General features: G+C 41.0%; 1 protein-coding gene across 4 annotated transcripts in view; it reads left to right on the top strand.

Annotated features, from left to right (window-relative positions):
* The window catches only part of daam2 (dishevelled associated activator of morphogenesis 2), a 97,053-nt gene that overhangs the window by 48,587 nt on the left and 23,476 nt on the right, over positions 1–24,990 (top strand). For 3 of the 4 annotated variants that reach the window (XM_034146758.1, XM_034146824.1, XM_034146999.1), the window contains 8 exons: positions 5,753–5,827; positions 12,047–12,141; positions 19,931–20,264; positions 20,890–21,000; positions 21,644–21,747; positions 21,908–21,974; positions 22,166–22,283; positions 22,428–22,566. In XM_034146758.1, the coding sequence (XP_034002649.1) occupies positions 5,753–5,827; positions 12,047–12,141; positions 19,931–20,264; positions 20,890–21,000; positions 21,644–21,747; positions 21,908–21,974; positions 22,166–22,283; positions 22,428–22,566 (1,043 nt within the window). The remainder of the gene's footprint in view (positions 1–5,752; positions 5,828–12,046; positions 12,142–19,930; positions 20,265–20,889; positions 21,001–21,643; positions 21,748–21,907; positions 21,975–22,165; positions 22,284–22,427; positions 22,567–24,990) is intronic. The other variant, XM_034146907.1, reaches the window with a different exon arrangement.

Consider the following 24,990-nt stretch of genomic DNA (forward strand, 5'->3'; position numbering starts at 1 on the left):
AGTCAGCCACAGCCAGGGGGTTTGTGTGTCTATGTGTGCGTGTGAGAAAGAGTGGACATCATTCTCGGTAAGCGTGAGAATGAAGGGATGGCTTGTATACATGTCTAGTGCCCAATGAAAAAGTCTTGGCGTGAGTAAATCTCTGCATGAGTGAATTGCATTCCTGTCTGTGATGGGTGTGTGTGTGTGTGTGTGTATATACTTGTTTGTTTGTTTTTCCAAGCCTGACTCGCGTCCAGCAGCCTCCAGGTCGAGAACACGATGTATCATCTAATAGTTCCTAAAAAATCATTCAGTGCTGGGAGCCAAACACGCTCTCCTGACTCCTATTAGTAGTGCAGCACTGACACACACGCTGTGTTTTCAGCCAACAGTCACACAATATGGCCCTTTATCAAAGCACTGACACACAATATTTTCTACTGTCCTAAATTTCCCTAAAAAGAGGATTTTCTGAATATAATCTTTGCTGTCCGAAATCGTCCAACCACGTGTTCTCCTCATCTCTGTGAGTGGAATGCCTTGCTTAACATGCGCCGCCTGATCGTCCCATATGCATCCACACGTTGTACCCTCTCCTAACCTGGCAGCAGCTTATGTCTTATCATCCCCATCCCTTAAACTAATGTGACCCCAGGCAACTATTTCTGCTTGAGCATGTGCTAAAACGTGTGTACCTGTAAGAGACGGCAGGCGTTACATAATCGTCCAGAATTCAATATCCTGTCCATTTCCTGCCTTTCTTGGTGAGACTCTATATCCCGGCTTCCATAGATAAATATTCCCTGCAGAGACATTGGCTCTGTGGAATGTTGGACTATCCCACTGGTTGCGCAGACAGGAACGTATTGTGGTGTCAGCTGCAGCATCAAGTGCAGCAAAGCATAAATATACACAGATATACACATAGATGATAGCTAATGCATCCCATTGTCTTGCTGAAACACCGTGCTGTTGTAGTTGTGCTACTCTCAGTAATGAACTATACAGGGATTTCAATGTAAATAATTTGGTGTATGTAAAAGGAATATTATGTTGGTGCAGTGAAATAGACACATTAACCTCATTGTCGAGCTTGTGCTCATTTGACGTTGCCAAGGAGATCATTAAAGTTTTACATACTATAATTCCGAGTCTTTTTGAAAGAGTATTTATTCATTTATATCTGTTGTTTGCTTCTGAAAATGGCCTAGAAGAGTCTTTGCTTTGGTCCAAAACTGATCTACAATATTTAACATTTGGTAAATGGCTTTTTTTCCCATTTGTATTTAATGCAGTACTTTTCTGTCCCTTCTTTATTTATGAAGTGTTCTTTGTGAATATACAGTATTGAATTCAGTTCTGTGCATCTTACCGATGCTCTCATGGTTTCGTACAGCTTATTAGAGCGCCCACATTGCAGCCAGGGTCCCCCAGGGCCCCTCTGAGCACATGGGAACAAAGTTTGAGGCGCCTAAGGAGCACTTCAATTGCCAGAGAAACTGAAGAACTCAAGGAAACATGTTTGCATGTCACTGAGAGGCGATGTATAGATTCTGGCAGAGAATAGTTGGACTACGCTTAAAGAAGTAACTTGGCCAAGCTGGCTGCCAAAGCCCACAGACTGAAAAGCAAGAAAGTTGTAATATCTCTGTTGTCTTGCTCATCTTTTAAAATCCAAACAAGATGTATTTTTCCTCTTACAGTACCTGTTGTCCTATTTTATTATCTAGATCATTTAGGTGTAAGTTGCCCAGTGTTAAAAATATTGGCCGTAGGGATGTCTGCCTTCCCTCCAATGGAACTAGATGGTGCTTCGCTTGTGGTTCTCAAAGATCCAAAAAGTACATTTAAAAACTCTACAGCAATGTCTCGTTCAAGAAATCGTGAACAGGTCACCCAAAATGCTCAACAGACCTTTGTTTTGAGCTGATTCATGTAGGGACTATTTTCTTTTTATCAAACTACATCGCCAACCATTTCACCTCGGAAGTAGGAAGTGTATGTCTGCTATTGGACATAAGACTTTGCTAAAATGGAGAGGAGACATTAACTGGATCATGAGAGCAGCTTGTTCATGTGTATAAACCAACTTTTGCGCGATGATACAGTAGAAATAATTGTTTTCCTAGATTAATAATGGATGATAAATCAAACCCTTAGTAGCCCAAACCCAAACAATCTAGATTGATAAGTAGCACTACAGGCGAGAAAGAAAAATGTGCAGTTTTGGTTTCCTGGTGAACTGTACATTTGTATATATTAGGAGTCAAGCAAACAGTAGAAACCTCGCATGACACATCTAAGGATTTAACTGGCCATTTGAGTATTTTGACTTTCTACCTCCTGTTGTTTCTGAAACCTTGACTTGAAATGTATATGTGCATAGGTTTATTACAATCTGTGAACTCAATCGTTATTGTCATTCAAACCTTTTGAGGAGGTTTGAGATCTGTAAGGCGGCTTGTTGCATGACAGCGGGGGAGCTGAAATAGTAATTTAATCTCTTTCAACAGGTGCCTCTGCAAACTCAATAGCCTGCCAAACACACAGAGAAATATTCTTGAACCCTGGCTTTAGTCAAGTATTTGGCTCTTTGGGAGAAACAATATATCCCTCAACAGATGGTTGTAACAAGAGGAACACCTTACAGAAATATACCTGATACACTGTTGGGGATTCCTGTCCTCGTTTGCTTGCTGCAACCTGGATTGTAAATCATATTTAATGTCACCAGACGTGAGGAATTTACAGTGTAAGTGTGTAATAGCTGTAATGGAATGACGGGGCTGACCTTAAACTGTCGCAGCGCAGCACGCGACTGGTATCTCAGTAGTATACTCAGTATGCATGCATATACAGTAAATACATGCTGAATGCTATGATGCACATGTGAATACACTCTCTCTATTCATATAAAAAGCCTGCTGTTAGCACTTTCAATTTGTAAAAGGCTCCACTTATTTGGAGTCTGGCTTCTTATCCAGAGATGTTAATACCACTCATCAACTGTGATTCAAAAATAAGCACCCAAGCTCACTTCACTGTTTAAGAAATGCCATTAAAAGGGCAAATATTCAGGAAGTGTATGAACTGATAAGACCAGGACCCCCATAACAGAGCTCATGTAGCCATCATTTTTCATTTATCCAAAAACAAGACAAAATTACAGTACTTTACTCTGGCTCGTGAAACTGCCAGAGTAAATGTTGCATTGGACTCGACCTGATGTTTTTGAGGGTGTGTCGGCCGCTGTAATTGGGCTGAAGGGCCAGAGAGAGGCAGTTAAGTTGTTAATCTCAGCGTCAGGATCTGTCTGGCATCCCGTCCCAAGCGTGTCAGCAAGTATAGTGGAAACGACGGCCAGCTTGAAAACACAAGCCGAGTAGTACAGTGACTTCTATTGTTTTTGCCCAGCTCTTTAGCTCGTGCTCAAATGCTGGCACAGAGTACCGTAGATTAGAAACAGCGGTCTTAACCAGGGCTGGAATCCACATCGACCAACTTTATACTCCAACCCAAAAAAGTCTCTGGTGGAGCTGCTTGAGTGTATAGGACTCACAAATCAGTGGATGTTCTGTTTCTGTAGCTCATTTTTATGTCCAGACTGGAAGTTCATTGGGTTTGTGGTCATAAAAAGAGGGTGTTATGTTCCGGGGACAATCGATTGAGGCCTGTCCCAGAATGGAGTTTTTCTGGCTTAATTAACAGAAAATGAAATTAGCTTAAAGCTGTGTTGTACCGCAGTGCAAGTATTACAGCTACATTTCAGAAAGGAAGGGATTTGGTGGCAGGAAATATTGATTTTCTATACCGAGAAGGAGCCCAGTGAGATTTGATGAGGTCTTGCTGCAGCATGAACGTCCTTGTAGTTAATGAAGTTGTTGCACTTGATGAGATTCAGCTATCAGAGAGCTTAGTTGGCCCCTGATGGCTGCAACAAAGTCTCATTGACAATATCTCAACAATCTGTATGCTAAGCATTATGGTCTCTCGTAGGGTTATTTCAATTGATCTAACTGTAACTGCTTCTACAGGCTAGGGTAGGTATTATAATCCTTTTGTATGTTGGGGATCTCAATAAATGAATTACTACAAAAAGTTGGTCAGTGCACTGCTTTTACGCCACATTTATTTTTTAAATGCCCCTCTTAATTTGTGGATCAAGTAACATTTATATTATTATTATGTTGTATTATACATGTTGGCAAGTATTTCTCTATTATCTAACAAAACTATCACATTTTGCATTAATGTTGCATACCATGTATGTTTTCCAGCTGTTGTTTACGTGCACAGTAACAAGAAGAACAACAATGCTACACCAGTGCTCTAAGCCCCGAGCTAAACAAGACCAGATGTGAACGAGGAACATGGTCTCTGTATTCCCCTGTGCCTTGGTTGCTCATGGCATCACGCTACCTCCGACTGGCCAGGACAAATTGATCTCAGACAGAGCGATTTGAAAACTGTTGTGGAGTGCACTTCGTTCCTCAAGGCAGTTCTTCTTTCTCTCTTATTTCTCTCTGTCATGTTGTAATAAAAGCTAAGACAAGTGAATACTCTGAGATTTTGTGACCCAGTTATTGTGGGCTAGACTGCCTCATCCATTTAGTCTGCATGGATGTTGAAGTGTGCAGCTAAGGTAGAAAGGGGAAAAAGGAAACTAGAAGAGTGAAATAGTATGAAACTATAGGGCACTCGGAGAGAGCAAACCTCCGTCAAGGCGGTTTCCATAAGTGAAAAATAGTGTGTGTATCAGATGTACCGTGATTCAGATTCTGCTCCAAAATGTAATGGTGTTCCTTGGACAATGCTACACCATTCCTCTGTGTATATTGGGCCAAACGTTTTTCATAATAACGTAGACAAACAAACAACCCAACAAGCGGAGCCAAAATACAACCCCCTTGGCGGAGGCAATAATAATGTACAGAGAGTAGTTTTGAACCAAGAAAGCCCCTCACTAGCAGCCCTGATCTGTTCAGTACAATGCCTTAGGTCTTTCAGAAATGGACATAGTACTGATAATTGCACAAGACTTAGAACTTTTACTGATAGTACTTCTAGTGGAGATGACAAAGGCTCGGCATAACCCTTAGGATTCATTTTCTGAGTAGAAACAATCTTCATGGCAAATGTCATGGAAATCAGTAAATTCAGTTTTACATATGTTGTCATGGAGGAGTCGAAACTATGGAGCCTTTTGACCTGATGGCAGTGCTACATGAAAGCAGACGGTTGATGGAGTTTGGACCCCAGGTGCTCAAGAACATATCAGGGACATCGTCATAATCATTGAGCACCGTGTTCCTGGATAGACCTCTGCAATGGCACTCATTGTTGGCTGTTTCCCACAGTTAGAGAAATAGTTGATAAACTATAATGACACTCTGAGAGCGTGGACCTTCTCTAAGGCCCATGGTGCATTTACGTGCTCCTCGTATAGTCAAAGTTCCTAAATTGGGAAGTGGTTCTCCAACTTTGGTGCGTTTATGAGCGTTAAGTTGTTATGTGGTAACTTGAAAGAGGATGTGTAATATTTCAATGTTCAGAGCGTTTACAGTGCTTTAAGAGTTTTTACTTTAGTTCATGTACATTTTCTGAGACGGGAACACATTTTTCGATTATTACATCTGCTTAATGTTTGCATCTGTGTGTATGTTCAAGTCACAGTGGATTTTATATTCTATGATTTACCTGCAATAACCATTAAACAATCAGAGCTATGCTATTTTAAATTGACTTCATCTTTCTTTGTGTCCATGCACAGGAGCAAGAGGATCCCAACAAGCTTGCGACCAGCTGGCCTGACTACTACATCGACCGCATCAACTCCATGGCTGCTGTAAGTCTGTTCACTTTGACTAAAATCTCCAGTTGAATCCAATATATTACATATCGCTTCCAACCTTTAAGCAGAGACAATGTTTTTTGTATATTTTTTTTTATCACAATTCGAGAAAATTACCTTTAAAGATTTGTAAAATTCCAGACACTTGCAAGACACTAGTAGCATTACCTAATACAAATCAGCATGAAACTAACCCAGTTGATTACTTACATTAAGGCAAGTGTTTTAATTACAATTGTTCTGAATGTGTATATATAAGTATGCAAATTAGGCATCATCTTATGCTTACCTTTTTTTTTATGAGGAAATGATACACCCAATAAAAAAAAAATGTCCTCAAGTCTGAAAGGAGACATGTTATGTTCCCCTTAAAGGTAGGGTAGGGAAGAATGGAGAAACCAGCTCGAGTGCACTAGAATTTGAAAGTACACAACCGGAAAAAATCTGCCCCTTCCTTCAGACTTCCTGACAGAGCCCCTCCTCCAACACACATGAACGCGCACATGACCAATGAGGGCATGAGATACGTTTGTGCACGAGATGGAAGGCTGACAGGCAGGTAGGCCATCCAGTTATTTTAGCCGGGCCGGCTCAGATGATTGGTCGTGCTTTTTACAGCGCCACGGCTTCCACAGATGACATTTTTTTATGTCATTTCATTTAATCGTTTATTTGGCAGGGACAATGCACAGTAATGAACCCTTAAAACATCAAAAATGGCGTAACAGTGCCAGATTTAGCTTTGAGCTAGTTTCCATCCGCAGTCCCTCACATAAAACATTTAAGAAGTTTACATTTTACAAACATAGCAAAAACAAAATACATGATATGCAAAAAGTGCAAAAGAGCAAGAGCAGCATACACAAGTATTTACCACATGGTAATACAATCTAGCAGCAACGACATATAAAGTGCAAGAGAAGATAAAAGAGCTACATCAAGTGCAAGAGGAGATGCCCCTGTGTTAAAGTGCATTTAGCGGTGATTGCACGTCTGGTTGTTTCTCAACCATTCTTTAAGTTGTCCTTTAAAACTGTTCAAAGTGGGACAATCCCGTAACTCAGTTGGGAGGCTATTCCACAAAGAGCTGCCTTTAATGGAGAGGACATTTTGTCCAAAAGTGGTCTGTCTACGGTGGACTTCACAGTCTCCTCTGGTTTCTGACCTAGTGCAGCGTCCAGTGTGTTTTTTGTGGATGAATTCCCCTAAGGGAGGGGGGGCCAGTCCATGTAAACATTTATAAAAAAAACACATACTTTTAAAAGACTTAAAATTGTCAAAACTCAAGAAATGGTGTTTCTCAAGGATGGTGCAGTGGTGGTATGATTAAGGCTTTCTGTCAAACACCTTGATAGCTCTCTTGTACAGCTGTTCTATGGGTTTCAGGTTTGTGGCACAAGCAAACGACCAGTTTGTAAAACAGTATTCAATGTGGGATAGAATCATACAGTGGAGGTATGACTTTGCAGCATTGACAGTTAAGAAAGGTCTAATTTGTTTAAAATGTTGCAAGTTGAATTTAACGGTATTGGATACTTTCTTAATATGTTTCTTAAAAGTCAAGTTTGAGTCCAATATAGATACTTGAAGTGGGGGACTAGTTCTAATTCTGCTCCGTTTAAAAACACATTGGATCCTTCGATTTTGACTGGTCGTTTACTGAACATCATGCATACTGTTTTTTTTACGTTTAACTGTAAGCAAATGTTGTTCAGCCAGTGTTGAACCTTGTCCAAAGCTTTTGAGAGACAACATGTTTTTCCCGTGTACAAAGATGACCGCATCATCGACATACATTTGCACATTCAACTCAGGACATACATTAGGCAAGTCATGTATGTACAGTGCAAACAGTAACGGTCCAAGAATGGAACCTTGTGGAACCCCAACAGGGTTCACAAGGTAGGGGGATTTGGCACTGTTGACCAAAACACACTGTTTTCTGTTAGATAAGTAAGACTTAAACCAATGTATAGAAACTGCAGAAAAATGTAAATGAGTCAGCTTTGTATGTATTTATTGTCAAAGCATGTAATGTATTCATTGCTATTGGGATGTTAAGAGCATTCCATGGAATATAACAAAAAGTGTTTCTGAAGTGAATTACCTACCCTTTAATAGCACTCTCTTAAACTTGTAAAAACTAAATGTTTGTGTGTAGTGCCTGTCTCGCCTTCTCATAATTACTATATCATTCACTTACTGAGCATCTGACCACCACTCATGAGAGGTCACTGTTCACTCTGTCATCCCCTCTCAGAATCTTGGCTCATTTTTATCGTGTCCCTGCTGACTGCTCGTTATATTCACATGGCCACATTCCTGCGCTGTGACCCCGGCATTCACACACACACACTGTGATGACAAAGGGCCATTTAAACACTCAGCAGTTCAGTCAGCAGGAACGACTGTCAAACACAGAGCCACACACAATATTCATTTTTTTCTAGCAACTTTGGCCGCCAGTAGGAACAGCGTGATCCTTTCAAAAAGACATCTTCTGCCAGACAGTGTCATTTTAAACATACCACCGTGTTAGTATTATGATTTGATTGTACATTCGGCCACTGACCAGTTTGGGACAGTGACCTCTGACCCGGAGTCCTTATGTGGACGACAAGTTGGCTCCCTAATGTTTGCAGAGCATAAAACATGACATTCTTCAGAGTTGACATGTAAGCATGACATTTAGAGAGTCATTGGTGGAGAAAGTCTTAATGGACTTTTCAACCATCCGACTAGAGCCATTTTTTTTCTAAATCTAGCCAAGTGGTTCCAAGCCATAAATCAGATAAAGTGATTAACCATAACTTACAATATAAATGTAGGGCCAACAAAAGTAATGGCATTTAATATCTGTTTATTACCATGTTGTTTGTTTTTCTGGCGAAAAAGACCCTATAGCAACAACCCATGTGAAGGGTTGCTATCTTTACAGCTTTTTGTTTACTGCTTCCACACCGGGGACGAGAACGAGCTACTTCTGTAGGTACCTGAGCTCAAGTCTGGAGAAACAATTTAGCTGTCATTCTTTTGAAGGCTCAGACGGCACGCACACACTCTCGCAGACATGCACAGTATTTTAGTCGAGAGAAAGTGCTGATTTGTGAGTTGCCAGGAATTTAAAATCCACCAGGGCTGCAGCGGTGCCTCTGTGCTATTATGTGTCAGACACGCTGTTAGAGTTATGTTTCAGCCTGACTTTTCCTTTTTTACTGTACCTACTGTGCAAAACAACCTGAGTCTGTACGTCATGTGTATTAAAGTCTTGACTTTTTTAATAAAACAAGTGGAACATTGTGCCAATGAGATGAGATATTGGCGTTCACTTGCTCCAGGCCTTTTCTAGAAAGTCTCAGTGATGGAAAAAACGGGTTTAAAAAAAGAAAAAAGGAAAGGACACAAGTCTATTCAAATTTAAAGTTATTTAACAATTGTTTTTTTCTTGCATCAAGAAGATTAAAATAAATCTAAATCAGGTTTGGCAGAAAGATATTTTTGCAATTTTCCGCCAATTAGTCCCTTGGTAAAACATCACTTGACCACAGTCTCCCCTATTCACTATTACTCGACCATTTCCCTCCTATTCCTTCATTTTTAACTCCCACCATCAATCATCCATTTTCTCCAGCACCGTGAACCAGGCAGCATCGGGACAAAAGCGATTTTCAACATTTGCTCGTCCATGACTTCATGTCTTGGCCCCTTCCCGCGCTCACAAGGGAAGGCCCCTTCACAGCAGCTGAGTTATTGGATGAGCTCATTTTGTCATTGCCGCCCTGAGAGATATAACCAGCATCTTGATGTTCATTCATAAAGTCAGAGCCCTGAGGTTGTTCGTTGGCGTGATAATTCAAATGTCTTTGTGACTCTGACAAGGGTTTCTGTAGCCTTGGCATCAGAGTGCTTTCAAGTGTTAAATCAAGCTGTTAACTGATTTCATTTATTTGAATTAAGCAGTTTATTTAGTGAAGCCTGTTTAACGTGATACACATTTGTTAAAGTAGCCTACATTTAAAAGTCAACCTTTACCTGTGCAATAAGAACGTACAATATGTTTGTTACCTGCTTTTTTTGGCTGATACCGATAAGTAAACTGACAATTTCAATTTTCTTTACAAAATAAGTTAAAAACCTTTAAACGATGCACATCGGAGGGTAACAAAGGGTAACATGAAATGATCAAAGATGGATGATCTATACCATACCTCAACAAATCTAACATCACTATTCACAAAAAATACAAAACACAGTTCTGACTCTTTAAATGTTTATTTGTTTTTTCTGATAAAGTAAGTCAAAAACCATCTCTGAAGTTTCAGAAACTGTGAAAACGTTTTTGAGTTCCCCAACCATTCTCTAAATGATGTCAAATCTATTTTTTGAAGATTTTATTCACTGTTCTCGTCAGTGCTCTAGTAAAACTTGAGCTTAATAGCAAAGCTTCTGTTTTGGGAAGTTCCGTCCAGTTTACAAGCTACATTGCTTAGCTGTGACATTAACAACATGGTTTCTTACCATCTACCTGGCACTCAGTTGAACTCTAAACAGAGCTGTTAATGCCACGTGTTTCCGATCACATCATTCCTATCCATTTCAGTTGTTAGTTTATAGCCACATAGTAACTGCTATGTTTCAGCTTAATTATGTTTTGTGCCTCTAACTATTTCAATAAATACTTTTTACTTTGCGCATCAGTGACCCACATGGTCTTTATTAAGGTTTTGATGAGCTGCACTCACCACTCACTGGGTTAACAACGCACCAATGACCAGCTTGAAGGCATGGTTCTGGCTCTGGGGGGCACTTCCCATAATACGGATTAAGGGAAGTACCTTCTGCTGGTTTACCAACAGGCTGTAATAGCATCCTCATGTGCCCATTGGCCAAAAGTTCGGAATGACTTTACAAATAGCAGATGTATCAAGGAGCCATTTGGCGAGACTCATTGACACGGTGAGCTGGCTCGCAGCACGACCAAAACATCGACTCTCCCCAACACTTGTCGTGTCCAACTTCCCATTGACTATGAACATATTCCTTGAGAGAAACAGGAGCCAGAGCCTTTGCTTCTTGGCACAGGGTCCGCGAGCCATCTGGACTTGAGGCTAAGTCGACGCGATGGATGTTTTGACTGCACTGTTTCTAGATTAAACACTTAGAACAGAGCTATTGTGAGGTAGTCAAAGATGGGGTCCAACATCTCTTAGCAACGCTGGCTCAAAAAGTACGATCTTGATTTGGAATATTTGCACCGAATTCTGACCTGTATGCCTTTTTTTCTTTTACAAATATTTTAAGGACTGGAAAACAGGGTCACATTCAAGCAAATATTTATTCAAGGCAAATTAATAGTCAGCTTTTTGACTAGCCTACTCCACTGAAACGCACACTGTTTGAACCTTAGCAGTTGGCAGTGACTTGCCTTGGAAAAAGCCTGCAGAGGCTAAACAGAAGCGCTGTGGCCCTGACTAATGGGAGCACAGCATCTCTTTGATGTTGCTGCGGGGAGCCTTTAAGTGATGCAGAAATGAATTAACACTACCACCGGTCTAAGTGCTTTTTTTAAAGATTTGTTGTAGCTTGATTTGAGTTAATTGCCTGCCTGAATTATTTTGGCACCTTATATAACTTCAAACAGGGGAAACGAAATGGGAAGAGGGAGCTACTAATGAGGCTCTAATTATCTGTGATGCAAATTGAAAACAATGTTTTATATATGTACTATTGTTAGATGGCTTCCAAAATAAGAAAACCTTTCTGGTGTCGACTAAACAATGAATGAAAGTGAGAAGGTACAGTAGCTTGCCCAATTACACCTGCTTTGATAGCCAAAATACAGCAATATCCATCAGCTTTGTATTCACTTAGGCTTCTACTAACCTTTATTATAATTATCGATCAATAAGTCGATTATTTTCTCGAATACTCTTAAAGTTTGGTTTATAAAATGTCATAAAATAGTGAAAAATGTCCATCCCAGTTTCCCAATATCCTAAGTTATGTCTTTAAATACCTTGTTTTCATAGTCCAAAGCCTAAAGATAATCAGTTTAATAAGATATAATACACAATTTTGCAAGACATATACAGTTTTGTATTTGCAAAAGTAGACGTTTTTCTGACAATCAACAAATCCATTTATCGACTTATCATTGCAGCTCTATGTTTCACTAAATTCTATTTTTATTTAATTTCTCCGAATTTTCTGCAGATGCAGACCCTGTTTGCCTTTGACGAGGAGGAAATGGAAATGAGGAACAAGGTGGTGGAAGATCTGAAAACAGCACTTCGGACTCAGCCAATGAGGTAAGAGGACATTTTCCTCTGCTGCAGGCACCACAGAGCTCTGCAATGCTCACTTCTCCTTAGTCATGCATTCCTACTATAGGACTTGTTGAGGTTATGCCGCATGTATTACATCCAAGTCTGTCTCTTGTCATGGCAGGGTTACATTTAAAAAAAAAAAAAGGCCTTTAAATATCTTCCAATTAAAATACGCCCAATTAATGATATCGTTTCTATTCCTGCCATGGGCATCCACAGCTGTTAGGCTTCACTCGTCACCAAAAAAAAAAACAAGGACATTGGACAGACCTCTAATACAAACCGCCCTCCTCTCCCCCCGTCAGCAGCTCCTTTAAGTCCATCCCTCAGCCCGTGCCAGTTGCATGATGCAGTGGTCTGGACCAAAAGCGGGGGTGTTGAGTTTTCACAAGTGACAGACCTAATGTGCAGAGTGACATAAACCCGGGGCAGCCTCAGTGTCTGGGTCATGTCTGGGTTAAATGTGTGTGTTTGAAGGCCAAGTGTGCGTACGCTTGGTTGTGTTTGTTTCGGTGCATGTAGGGGTATCCAAAACACCATAACTAGAAACACGGCTGGTAAGAAGACACTAGATTCCAGATGCATGGCATACGTTTTGTGCATTTATTCCAGCAACTTGCTTGAGTTGTTGTAATAAGATGAGGGAAAAAATGAATCACGTAAACCTGGGACAACAAACGTGGACTTATATCTGGTCAACGTATCTATTTAAACAGGCTTTTTGAAGATTTGCATGTCAGGAAAAAATAATGCGATGAGTGGAATCTTGTCATGTCATTTATGTCATAACCTGCTTTAGCACTAAATCATACAAATGCACAAACATATCACAATACTCCTTTATTAGTAACTCTTAAGAGTGGTAAAGCTATTTTTTTTTTCTCACTAGTTGATGTCACAGTAGATTTCCAGAGTTGATACACAAAAGGCTTGAAAAGGCAACATCACTTAGAACTTTGTCTTGAAGAGTTATGGTTCTCCCGTAGTCAGTATCAGTATTGTGTGGTTTGGACAGTTCAAACTGTAAAGATGGTACATTATCCAAAAGATACATGCTGAATGTTATGCTAAAAGGTATTTCAGGTCAACAGTGATACATCTTTTCTTTTTTTACTATTTTGATAATTTGCAGGTGTTTAGCCTGCACTCTGTTTCCCTATTTATCACTAACTCTTTTTACTTTATTCAAGTGTATTTTATTATCCTCATCAAAAGTGGCTGTGATCAGTAATGCACCTGCACCCAGGCTGTACCCTGAGTGAGTCATTGCTCATTAGCACGCAGATGTGTTTTTCAGTGATGTGGGTAGCAGGTGTGTCCCACAGTATATGGGTTTTCAGGGAAAGCCAGGGCAGCATGTAAATGTCCTCTCCTTGGTGACAAAAGAAAGAGGACTTTCTGCTTGACAGAGTGTGTGTGCGGTACTTTTGTCCTTTATGGCAGTAGTTACTGAGACACGGTGGTGTCTATGCGTTGATTTGTGTGTTTGGATGAGTGCCCGATACTCCCTCCCTCCCTCCCTCTGGTATTTCAGAGAGGCAGCTGGGTCTGCTTGTGAAGAGGTGCCCTTGTGCCCTAAGCCCGCTCTGCAGGGCCACAGGACACAAACACATGGTGGGCATGCAGGGTGCCAGGCAGAGCGCACAAAACAGCACATTGTCAGCAGAGCACCCACTCACTGCCTGATTGTCATCCCCATTGAAAAAACGAGGTGACAAGGTTTGGATGATATGTTCCCCTAGCGGTAATGAATATGGAATGTGATAATGACACCGACAATAATAGTTATTTCAAGGTAGCAGCATTGAAAAGCTTCAGAATATCTATTTCAAAGTTAAATGATTAAATTACTACTTATTCAAAAAATGTAAGTGTATATTTAATTGTAACAGGATACATTTTTAAAGTAACCCTCCCGACCCTAGTAATGCACACATTAATATTCCACTAAGAGTTTAGTAATGTGTTGTATTCCTGCTTTTTCAACTGAATTAAAACCTAACAACTGGAAGCAGAATTAGTACTGATGTCTTTAATATGTCTTAAGCATTGTGGGTAATGTAGGAGAACGGAGGTAGACAGGATGACAACAATGTTGGTTAAAGAAGCCCTTTTATGCTTTTTTGAGTTTTCCTTCTCCTGTAGTGTGTCATATAGGTTTTTGTGCATGTAAATGGTCTGCAAAGGCTAAAATCCCAAAGTTTCAGAAATGTGTCTCCCACACACTCCACCCCCCCCCCCCCCCCTGCCTGAAATGCCTCTATTGGAATTGGACTACTTTGTTTACTTCCGCGACATGGTGACGTCTCTATGTAACATTCACTCTTCTATTGGCTAGCACTCCAACAGATTGTACGTGATATACTAAGAGGCGGGACATCTCTAAACAGTTGACCAATCACAACAGAGCTGGCCAGCTAACCAATCAGAGCAGACTGGGCTCTGGTTTCAGACAGAGGGCGAGAAGAGGTGCTGCAGCACAGTCAGTATGAGAAAAATCAAAAGCTTTCTGAACATTAAGGCATGTAAACATGTCACACAACCAATGCAATGGCCCAGATGTATTATCTACAAATATACATTTGATTCATCACAAACAGCCATAAACAGAGACATTTGGAACCTGGCTATGTTTGTCTCTTAGTGAGTTTACAGCTTATCTGGTTCCGCTGCCAGCTGTTATTGCTTTGTTTACCATCTGTCAAATGGAGCTTGAACCATCACCTGTGTTTACTCACATAAAGCTGAAGTGGGCATATGAGGGCCAGCATGCAAACACGAACTGCTACAGCCATGTAGTCAGCCTGGTGTCAATTTAGCTTCCAGATATTTAAATATGTACCCTCCCTTGTGGTTCTTAAGCTACACATTCAAGTGTGCTTACATACAGTAAGCACTGTTGACTCATTAAATCATCTGCGCTGATGTTTACGTGCGTGTCGAGGAGCATACCGTGTGCACATGCTTGTATCTCACCATCGTGTCATTTCCCTGGTGAAATAACTCTGAGAGGACAGGAAATGAAGCTTTCCCGGAGGTCACTGAGGCCGTTCTGGCCCAGAATGTATCACAGTCCCGGGGCTCACGTCTGCAGAGCATCGCAGCGCTTCCCAAGAAGGCTTTCGCAGGACATTGTTTCTGCAAATGTCATCCAGCAAGAATATTGACTCGAGTGGACTGCAGGCGTTCCCCCTGCTCCTGTGTCAATAGCTCATTGGACCATTTGCTACCCCCACATGCAAATATTATCTTTTAAAACATGTTACCGCCGGATCTCTCAAAGGTTTTGCCTAACAGAATTGGAACCTTTTTTTCCCAAATACATTAGAGGAGGAGCGCAGTATCACACATTTAAAACATCTTGGATGGGCTGCTTTTCTCAGAGAGCAGATTTCTCTTCCCTTGGAACTTAGCATGTAATGGGGGGGGGATAAAGACAAATACAGTGTGTAGATGCATGAAGCTTTAAGAGCAGGTCGTTTTTGTTGGAATGGCAATAAACAAATGGAGAGAGGGAGAGTGATGATGTTAGGAGAGCGAGTTGTTTACTGTTCTTACTGACAGCCATGTGGTGAATTAAATCAGTTCTATAACACAGCAGGTGAATAGGGTAACACTTTTAACTTGCATACAGTATATCACCATGAAACTTCCCCAGTTGATTACTTGTACTAAGATAATATTGTGTTGTCTTATAAGTCGTCTGAAATGTTATGCTGTATTATTAAATATGTGCTATTCGCAGACAATTACCTAACAGCAGTCTGAGCATTGGATAAAGACACAAATAGACAATCAAACTATTTCCACCAGTCTGAAAGAAAACATGTTATGGAAGCAGCCAAAACTCTCAAAATGTACCACTCCACGAGACAACTGTTTGCCTTTAGTGTCACACGCTCACAAATAAGTCACAGCAGACTGTATTTTCATATTGTATAACTGTGTTAAAAAAACAGCAACACACACACAAACTTCTCCCTGTTGGTTTAACAGTAAACCCAGTCTATAAAAGCCATTCCCTTCCTGCCATGATATACTACACACATCACAGATGTGCACCTTGGCTCGTGGTTTTATTGTGATCTCTACATGTGTGTGTGTCAGTTTTTATGTGTGTTGCCCTTAGTTTTTTTTACCACAGCTTATATGCTGGGCCTCACATCGAGTAAAATGTATTTGAGGGAGAGCAGTGCTGATATCATATGACTTGTCTTCCAACGCTGCAGACACCTCGGTCCAATAGTTAAAAGCACACCTCTGAAGAACCTCTGGGGCCCTTGTTCACACTCTGACTCTTTTAACGTAAGACATAGGTGCATGTGTTTGTGTGCCTTGGGGTAGGTGAGTGGGTGTTTGATGGAGATGTTAAGTGTGTGCGAACGGGGTGATTAAATGTAGTGCGGAAGAGAGGCAGGGAGCACATGGTGGCTTGAGTGTAGCGTTCTGATAAGTTTGTATGGTTAGGCTTTGAGGCAAGACTGAACTCTCGACCAACGTGTCACGCACGGGTCGCCCACAGTTAAAAAAGGCTGCATGTTTTTGCCTCTGGAGCTAAAACCTCAAAAAGTCAGGTCGGTTGGAATGAATTTAAATTTGAGCATCTGGTTCTGCACTGTCTTCCTCATTCAGAGTATTGTCGGCATTTGGTTGAGGGGTTTTACGCTGTTTAGAACAATGAAAATAACATGACCATTTTTTAGGGTAACCAACCACACTGGCAAATACTGTACAAATGTTTTGCTACCTCTGGGTTTTATTTCAATTTCAATCAGCACCTCACGTTACCTTTGACCGTCCTTGGCCTCAACACACTGTCACTTTTGTTATGTCTTGTCCCATGCCAAGTTATATTCCTCGCTTCTTTCCATTGTCTGTCTGAACAGCTTGATGTGTGGTTAGCTCGACCTTGGTATTGTTCAGCTCTGCCTGAGCTCATATTGTATGCAGCAGTTGTCGAGCTCTCACTGTCTCGAACGCAAACCCAGCGGCTTTTCAAGTATGCAGCGATGGTTCCAAGAACAAAACAAAAAGGGAAAAAGGCCTGCATGCCACTCGCCTCAGCATGAATGTCAACGGCTCCAAAGTCAGGGGAGATGGGGTCCATTGATTCTAGTGATCGCTGGAGAGAAGATGAAAGATGCGGAGCGGAGAAGAAAGCTATGCCATGTGTTTTTGTGAAATGTTGAGCATGTATGCAACAGGCCTCCAACAGATCCTTAAAAACCTATTAAACACATTGTATTCATTAATCTAAAATTGAACCATTAGTTTGTATATGGTAGGAATTCTCAAATATGACAAGTAAACTGCTTCTTAACCAGTTGGCTAAGGCATGAAACCAGGCTTTAATTTTAGTGTAAAATCTTAACAGAATGCCATGGGTGCCAAGAGCAGATGAATATTCTGCTAGCTAACGCACCATCTGGTAGTGTGAATCCAACGGAAATATGGCTCTTCCACCAAGATTTCGAAGGTTGGCTACAATTGGTTTACCTTGCAAGATCTCACAAGAATCCTAGGATCACATATTGCAGAAGAATTCCATCGGCATGGGTTCATTGAATACGTTTGTGTCCGTCCATCCATAGTCCTGTCCAATTATAATACCACAGAATATTTCTTAATTGAAAGGAAAGCAAAAAACTGCACTGAAGGCTTTCCTTGACTGTCTTTGGCAATAGTTAGATTAACAGATGGTTCTATGGATAACCTGAAAAGTATTTTTGAAAGTTCCTGTCCTTTTCCTAACGGTTTCCAATGATGTTTCTGTGGAAATGTATCGTCTGGCACGTCAGGTCAGAAAATGGACCAGTCAATGTATACAAGACAAGGTGTATTTCTTGAAATAAATGTTTCAAACTTAACTGGAATACCACAAGGAGAGTAAAAAACAACTAAGTCAAACTTTAACACACTCCTGTTGTGTTTATCATTTCTTTCTTCTACCACTACTCTACCCCTATTTCCCTACCCATCACATTTTATCCTCCTTTCTCTGTTCAAGTGAATGCACTGGTGCATAGGATCAGTTCATCCATTCTTTTTGTGCACGTGCGCCTGGCAAGCTTCTGGCTAGGCAGCAGAGCCAAGTAAAGCAGGCAGCGAGCGAAGCCTTGAATCCCGTCCACCCTCTTGAACCCTCCCTCCAACAACAACATCGCTCACCCTCCTGCTTTCCATACATCACAAGGATGTTCAGCTTAATTTCTCTCCCGGAATGAAGCCTTTTTCTCTCTGAGGCGGACAACCGCTGATATAAGACGTGCGACTTGAAACAGTTGGATCAGGTCTGCCTTGCTCTAGTTCCAGTGTCTGTGCTTCATCTGAATCAAGTTGTAGCTAATGTACTCGATAGATTTTTTCGCCACCTTGGTGGGGAGCTATGGCCGACACGGCAGCTTAAGCAAGAAGCACACTGTCTGTTGTGTGCGCGGTCTTTACCATTCAAATACATTGTGGGGGAAGGTCGGCTGTAAGCGTGCATGCATGTATGACCTCTTGATCTAACACTGTGGGGCTGCTGGAGATCACAGGATTGTGTCTTTGAAAGATGTACTGGTCATGCCAGGTGAAGTCTGCGCGTGTGTGCCTATGTATGCTGGAAAATCTATGACTGATCGTGTGTAGGGATAATAATTGGATGATTTACATTTTTCATTGTTTTTTCCATGCCTGCTCGAGCCAAGTGGAACTTCTGACATCACAACAATGTATCTGTTGCAATGAGGGGCAATACATTTGAACTCAGACCCTCTCCTCTTTTCTTCACTGTCCTCTTCTCTTTTCCTCTATTCGTCCTCTGCCTCTTTACTCCTAATACAAGCCCTCATTTGTTTGATTATTTATGAGGCCTATCAGGAATCTTAGTGAGTGGGAAGGTCATTTACAATAGAGCCCGTGGCTTTCACTAGACGTGACTTCGCTCAATGTTTACACGTCCTGCCTGTCATTCAGAAAGGTCTGCTTCTCATCCAGCGAGGGTAATGACTTGCTGAGTTCTAATTAGTTCAACTAATTAGGGTTGTCAGTAGGAGATTGGATGAAGTTTCACTAAGACATAGGCAATTCTTGATTGGTAGCACTTAATAGGGGGATTCCGCCAATTTTACACAAAAAGGTCAGTGTCCTCGTTATGTGGAGTACTAACTGTTTTTAGGATCTTGGCCTTTACTACTCACTAAAAGTCAGGATATTAAGATAATTAACCAATTCTAACCATTTTGATGATCAACTGTTTGAGTCGATTACAGCCAAACCTTTGCTTTTTCACACCCCTATTCATTTTTAAATTAACTTATATTTTTGGACTATAGTGAATTGAAGGCTTTAAGCCGTGGGATATTGTGAAGAGGAATTTAAAGATATCTGATTATCAGATAAAAAAAGTATTATATTGATAAAGCATATTTGACGAGATGACAGAAAGAAAGAAAGAGAGAAATAAATGAGGAATGGTCTACGGCAATACGTGAACTTCATGGTTTATGAGAACCAGGGCACTGCAGCATATCTTTTTATCAGTATTTCTAATAAATAAAACATCAGAATCTAAAGATGGTTGAGCTGCTATGTGTGTGTCTGTGTGCGTTTGATAAAAGAGAGCGTATTGCATGCAATGTTTATCAAAGTTATTAATAGAACTAAATAAAATGTCAACTTGATGACTGAAGTTTCAAAATATTCGGTACAGCCCTACAAGCCGCACCACACTAATGGAAAGTCCATGGATGTATACTTTCTTCTGAATCTAATTATTTACCTCTTCCAGGTTTGTCACGCGCTTCATCGAGCTCGACGGCCTCACCTGCCTGCTCAACTTCCTGCGCAGCATGGACTACGAGACGTCGGAGAGCCGCGTCCACACATCGGTCATCGGCTGCATCAAGGCCCTGATGAACAACTCCCAGGGCCGTGCGCACGTCCTGGCACACCCACAGAGCATCAACACCATCTCCCAGAGCCTGCGGACAGAGAACATCAAGACCAAGGTGGCCGTGCTGGAGATTCTTGGGGCGGTGTGCCTGGTGCCTGACGGACACAAGAAGGTGCTACAGGCCATGGCGCACTACCAGAAATATGCTGCAGAGAGGACTCGCTTTCAGGTGAGGGTGCTAAATGTTGGTCAAAAATACCTTCTGTATAAGGCCTTTGCTGTAGACATGGGGGAGACAGACATAATGGGGAGTTGCAGACAAATATTTCAAAGTAATGCTCAAATAAATCACCCTGTGGTCATTTTGATTAGTTGGTGACTCGTGCTGCCGCAGCTCAGACTGTTAGCCTCAGGTTAAATCAACACTGTGGGCATATTAAAGGCAAGTGAGGACATCCAGAATTATGGAGGTCGTGGATTGTGTGGTGTTTAAGTGACTAGCAGGACTGAGTCAACAAGCCACATCTCACACGTCCCCCCGGGGTGTGAGCTAAATCATGCCGCCTCAGGCTAAGCTAACACCACAGGGGCTGAGTGATTTCGAACTTTTGAGACCTTTTGAGTTATGATTAACATGCTAAAGTATGTCGGTGTGAGTTTCAGAGGGAAAACATGGTGTTAAGTAGTGTGTTATCAGGTTTCTCTTTAATGTTGTGTTTTGATAAATCAAGATTGTAGCGACATGTTCCTTTAATGTCTGACTCAGTTGCTATCTGATGATTTAAGTGTTGAAAATGTATTTTTGGATCAAACTAACTTGCTGGCTAACTGTTCGATCTGTCCTGCCCATGTAGACGCTGCTGAATGAGCTGGACAAGAGTACAGGCCGCTACAGAGACGAGGTCAACTTAAAGACTGCCATCATGTCCTTCATCAACGCTGTGCTCAACGCTGGAGCTGGGGAGGTCAGCACATCCATAGGCATTTTAGATACACCTTATTACTGTAAATAAAGGGGAAAAAAACTTCAGTTGAATTTAGTTTCAGTATTTAGAGAAGAACTCAACACATTTGTGAGGGGAACAAGTAGTGGGATATGTTTTTATTTTACTTGAAATGTTAACAAATCAAGAATTCCTGCTTAGGTTTGACAAGCCTATACCCAAAGTGTTAGCCTCTGTTAGCTTGCAATTCAAATGTTTATGTGAACTTCAAGGTTCAACATTTTTGAAAATAAACTGATGGACCTTCTGGCAGAGAGTTACAGTAGCTAAGAAGATTAATACCACTCTTGTGTTTTCCTGGTAAATATGAAGCTACAGCGAGAAGCCGCTTAGTTTAAGTTAGCTTAGCCTAGCATAGAAACTGGAAACGCAGGAGATACAGCTAACCTAGTTCTGTGGTTAAAAAATCCACCTTCCCCTTTTTTCATGTCTTTTATTCATATTAATCTACATGTCCCTCTGGTTATTCAGTAGTAAATGTTGTTTGAAATGTAAATGTGATTACTAGGCACATGCTAGATAACTAATAACCAATCTCCATTTGAGAATTCAAAAGTTTTCAATTTTTCTGATGTCATTGTGTTGATTGTTCTTTTATTTATAGGACAACCTTGAGTTCCGCCTCCACCTAAGGTACGAGTTCCTGATGTTGGGCATCCAGCCGGTCATCGACAAGCTCAGAGGGCATGAGAATTCCACTCTGGATAGGTGAGGAAGAAGCCTAATGAGCAATTAACTAATAAATGATATTACTCTTCAGCAAAATAAATGCTTCACCCTTTTGTTTTGTAGAAATTGACTTTGTTATTATTTGCGGTGAAGAGGCAGTAACTTCTCTAATCTCTGACAATTATTTCTCCCTGCCCAGGCATTTGGACTTCTTTGAGATGGTGCGGAATGAAGATGACTCGGAGTTAGCCAAAAGATTTGATACTGTGAGTAACCTACTCTTGTGTGTTTTTTAACACAAAACTATTTTTTTCTTCTTTTTCAGTCATTTGTGTTTATTAATGTGGCTTCAATTGGCTATAAGGTTCGGCTGCCATATGGCTTAAATAATCCAAAGGCAAACAAATGAATGGTCAGACAGTATTTTGTAATTCAAAACCTGTTCTTTATTTGATAGTCCCACGTCGATACTAAGAGTGCCAGTGCAATGTTTGAGCTGATCAAGAAGAAGCTGAGTCACTCAGACGCCTACCCCAACCTCCTCTCCATCCTCCAGCACTGCCTCCAGATGCCCTGTGAGTACATGCATGACAGGAAGCTTTTCTAACATAACAATAATGAACAGATAAAGTGTACTAAACGTCATAGACCAACTTTACATATTGAACTGACCAATATATGGATGAACTTACTATGTCTTTGTGCGACTTCACATCCAGATAAACGTGGTGGTGGCAGCCTGCAGCACTGGCAGCTCTTAGACAGGATCCTCCAGCAGATAGTCTTGCAGGACGAGAAGGGACAGGACCCAGACAGCGCCCCTCTGGAAAACTTCAGTGTTAAGAACATCATTCGCATGTAAGTGGAATCTCATCATCCTCAAATAACCTCAGCCAATTGACAGTTGTCGTACAGTAGATGTGTTTGAGAGAGAGTAGGAATGGAGAAAGGGAAATAAAAGATACATTCTGATAACGTTTGAATTTTTTAACTAGATTTAATTATTGTCTTTTTCGTCACAATTAGTGTTTAATGACATTGCTGTTGTCTCGTAATCGTCTTGTTTTTGTCATTAAAATAAATGATATTATTTGCTATAATATCCTACAAACTGTATACTAGGATAGGATACTATTGTACAAAGGGATCCAGGCCAACCATCCTAGGAACTGTAATTCATAATGTCATAAGAGAGAGTTACTGTAAGTGCACTCTACTTCCAATGAGTGTTTCAGGCCTTTTAAAAGCTGCTTCCTATTCTCCGAAGCTGTAAACCCTCATTTCTGGAAAATCCTCGTGGTTAATGCATCACTTCCAACCAAGATCAAAGACAAGTCTGATATCAACTTCAGCTATATGTCAGATTGTTTGAGGCACAGCTGGAGGGCAGATAACCACTGCGTCAGAGCTTTAGTGGAGGAAGCATTCACAGTAAAACAATATTCAATCATAATGTAATAACACCTGTTACACCACTCTTGCACTGGCTATATTTAAACATGTTATGATGGCAGTGGAGAATGTGGTTTCACAGGAAGGTGAGGTGAAGCTTGCAGCAGGGGGTCCTGGGTAGAATCAGAGGAAGCCACGCTCCAAGCATGAATTGGCATGAAAGCGGAAGCTGGAGATCAAAAGGAAAATTGCTCTAATCGCATTAAGCGGACAGGCCGGTCAAGTCAGCCATGTTTAGGTGCGGCCAAGCGGTCACTTTCATGTAATGACAAAAAGGAGAAATGAATCTTTTATAAAGGGAAAACCAAGCGCAAGTAGACGTGTTCTGTATTTCATAACACTGTCGAACAGAGGGATTTACTCAAATGTTCAGGGTTTTGTGGTCTTGTTTTTACGGAATTTAAAACCAGTCTTTACTTGTGTTCAGCAGCCAAAGACAACGGTGTGCTGTTGGTAGTGTAAGAAGATGGATCCATACAATACATTTAGTGTGTTTATCGCATAATTCTTCTATCAGACGTCCTTTTTTTTCACCATCTTTCTTCCAATCCACTTTTTTTGTTATTTCTAAAGCAAGCTTCAAATCAGTGATGAATATGTTTAGTCTCCGCGGTGAAAGCTCCATAAAACATGTGGCGTGGTAAATCTTGGCCCCCGCTCGCTCCTACTTTGTTCACTAATTCAGCCACTACTGTTTGTGCAATCAGTTCACTTGAGCGTAATTCTTTCCAGTAGCGTACAGAAAGCAGGATTTGGACGCGGCATCAAAAAAAGCCCGGACGTCCATTACTGTCCTTTGCAGATCAATCACGGCGGACAAAGCCTATCCCTTGCTTTCACATCACTGCCAAAGTATTTTTGTGTTTCCATAAACTCTCTGAGAGTAAATTCTGGAAGGATTTGCATAAACTGAGATCTCCTCATTGCTTTGGCTGCGTGCCGGAGGTTGAAAATGTTCTGTACGTCTTGTGGTGCGGAGGAGGGGGATGTTAAAACAACTGTTAAAACAACTTGGAGACAAAGTCATCCATCATCTGCGGTCACCATGACGACGGCTCTGACTACTCACACGTGTGCCTCACCCAAAATTAACACTCCTATACCAATCACATTTTTTCCACAGCAATGTAAAGGTATTTATTTGACCAGTGAATAAGAAAGTGCTCGGTTTGAACGAGTTGGATCAATAGAGCGTTGCTTTAGATGTCATTAAAGCAGCCCTCACTTTATAATCAGACCGTCCTGTTCACTAACGCAATCATTTGCAGGACCTAAATCTGATTCATGACCAATTTGCTTTGAAATGCTCTTGTGGATTTGCTTGTGTGAATTGATTGCAAGCAATTAAGGGTGAATCGTTACTGCAAGTTGACTTTATCCTCGTTGGCAGTCGTACGTTAGCACTTGTTCAGCTATACCCTCTCTTATGCTCTTTGTTACTTTTATACTCTCTATCCCACTGAAACATGTCTATTCTCTCAACTCTAGACATGGCTTTCACCGATGCTCAAGGTTTCACTTTTCAAATCTTTCTAGCTAAATTAACTCTTCAAAACACTTCATATGATCATCTTTTCTTTTCTTTTTTCATTCAGTTTTAACGTTTCTATTTATTTTTGTACTCATACCCTGACCCTGCCCACACATTAGCTGATCACATTTACCAAAGTAACCCAGCCAAGCTTACCAAGTGCCAAATTGTATAACTGAATATAATTGATTTCATTCCTGCAGGATTTATTTCAGCACTAATGTTGTGTTACGCTGCTTAAAAGAGCAAACCGCATGAACCAAGTCAATGCCGGTAATGAATCTGGATGATAAGATTTA

Source organism: Trematomus bernacchii, unplaced genomic scaffold, assembly GCF_902827165.1.
Source record: "Trematomus bernacchii unplaced genomic scaffold, fTreBer1.1, whole genome shotgun sequence".
Taxonomy (NCBI): domain Eukaryota; kingdom Metazoa; phylum Chordata; class Actinopteri; order Perciformes; family Nototheniidae; genus Trematomus; species Trematomus bernacchii.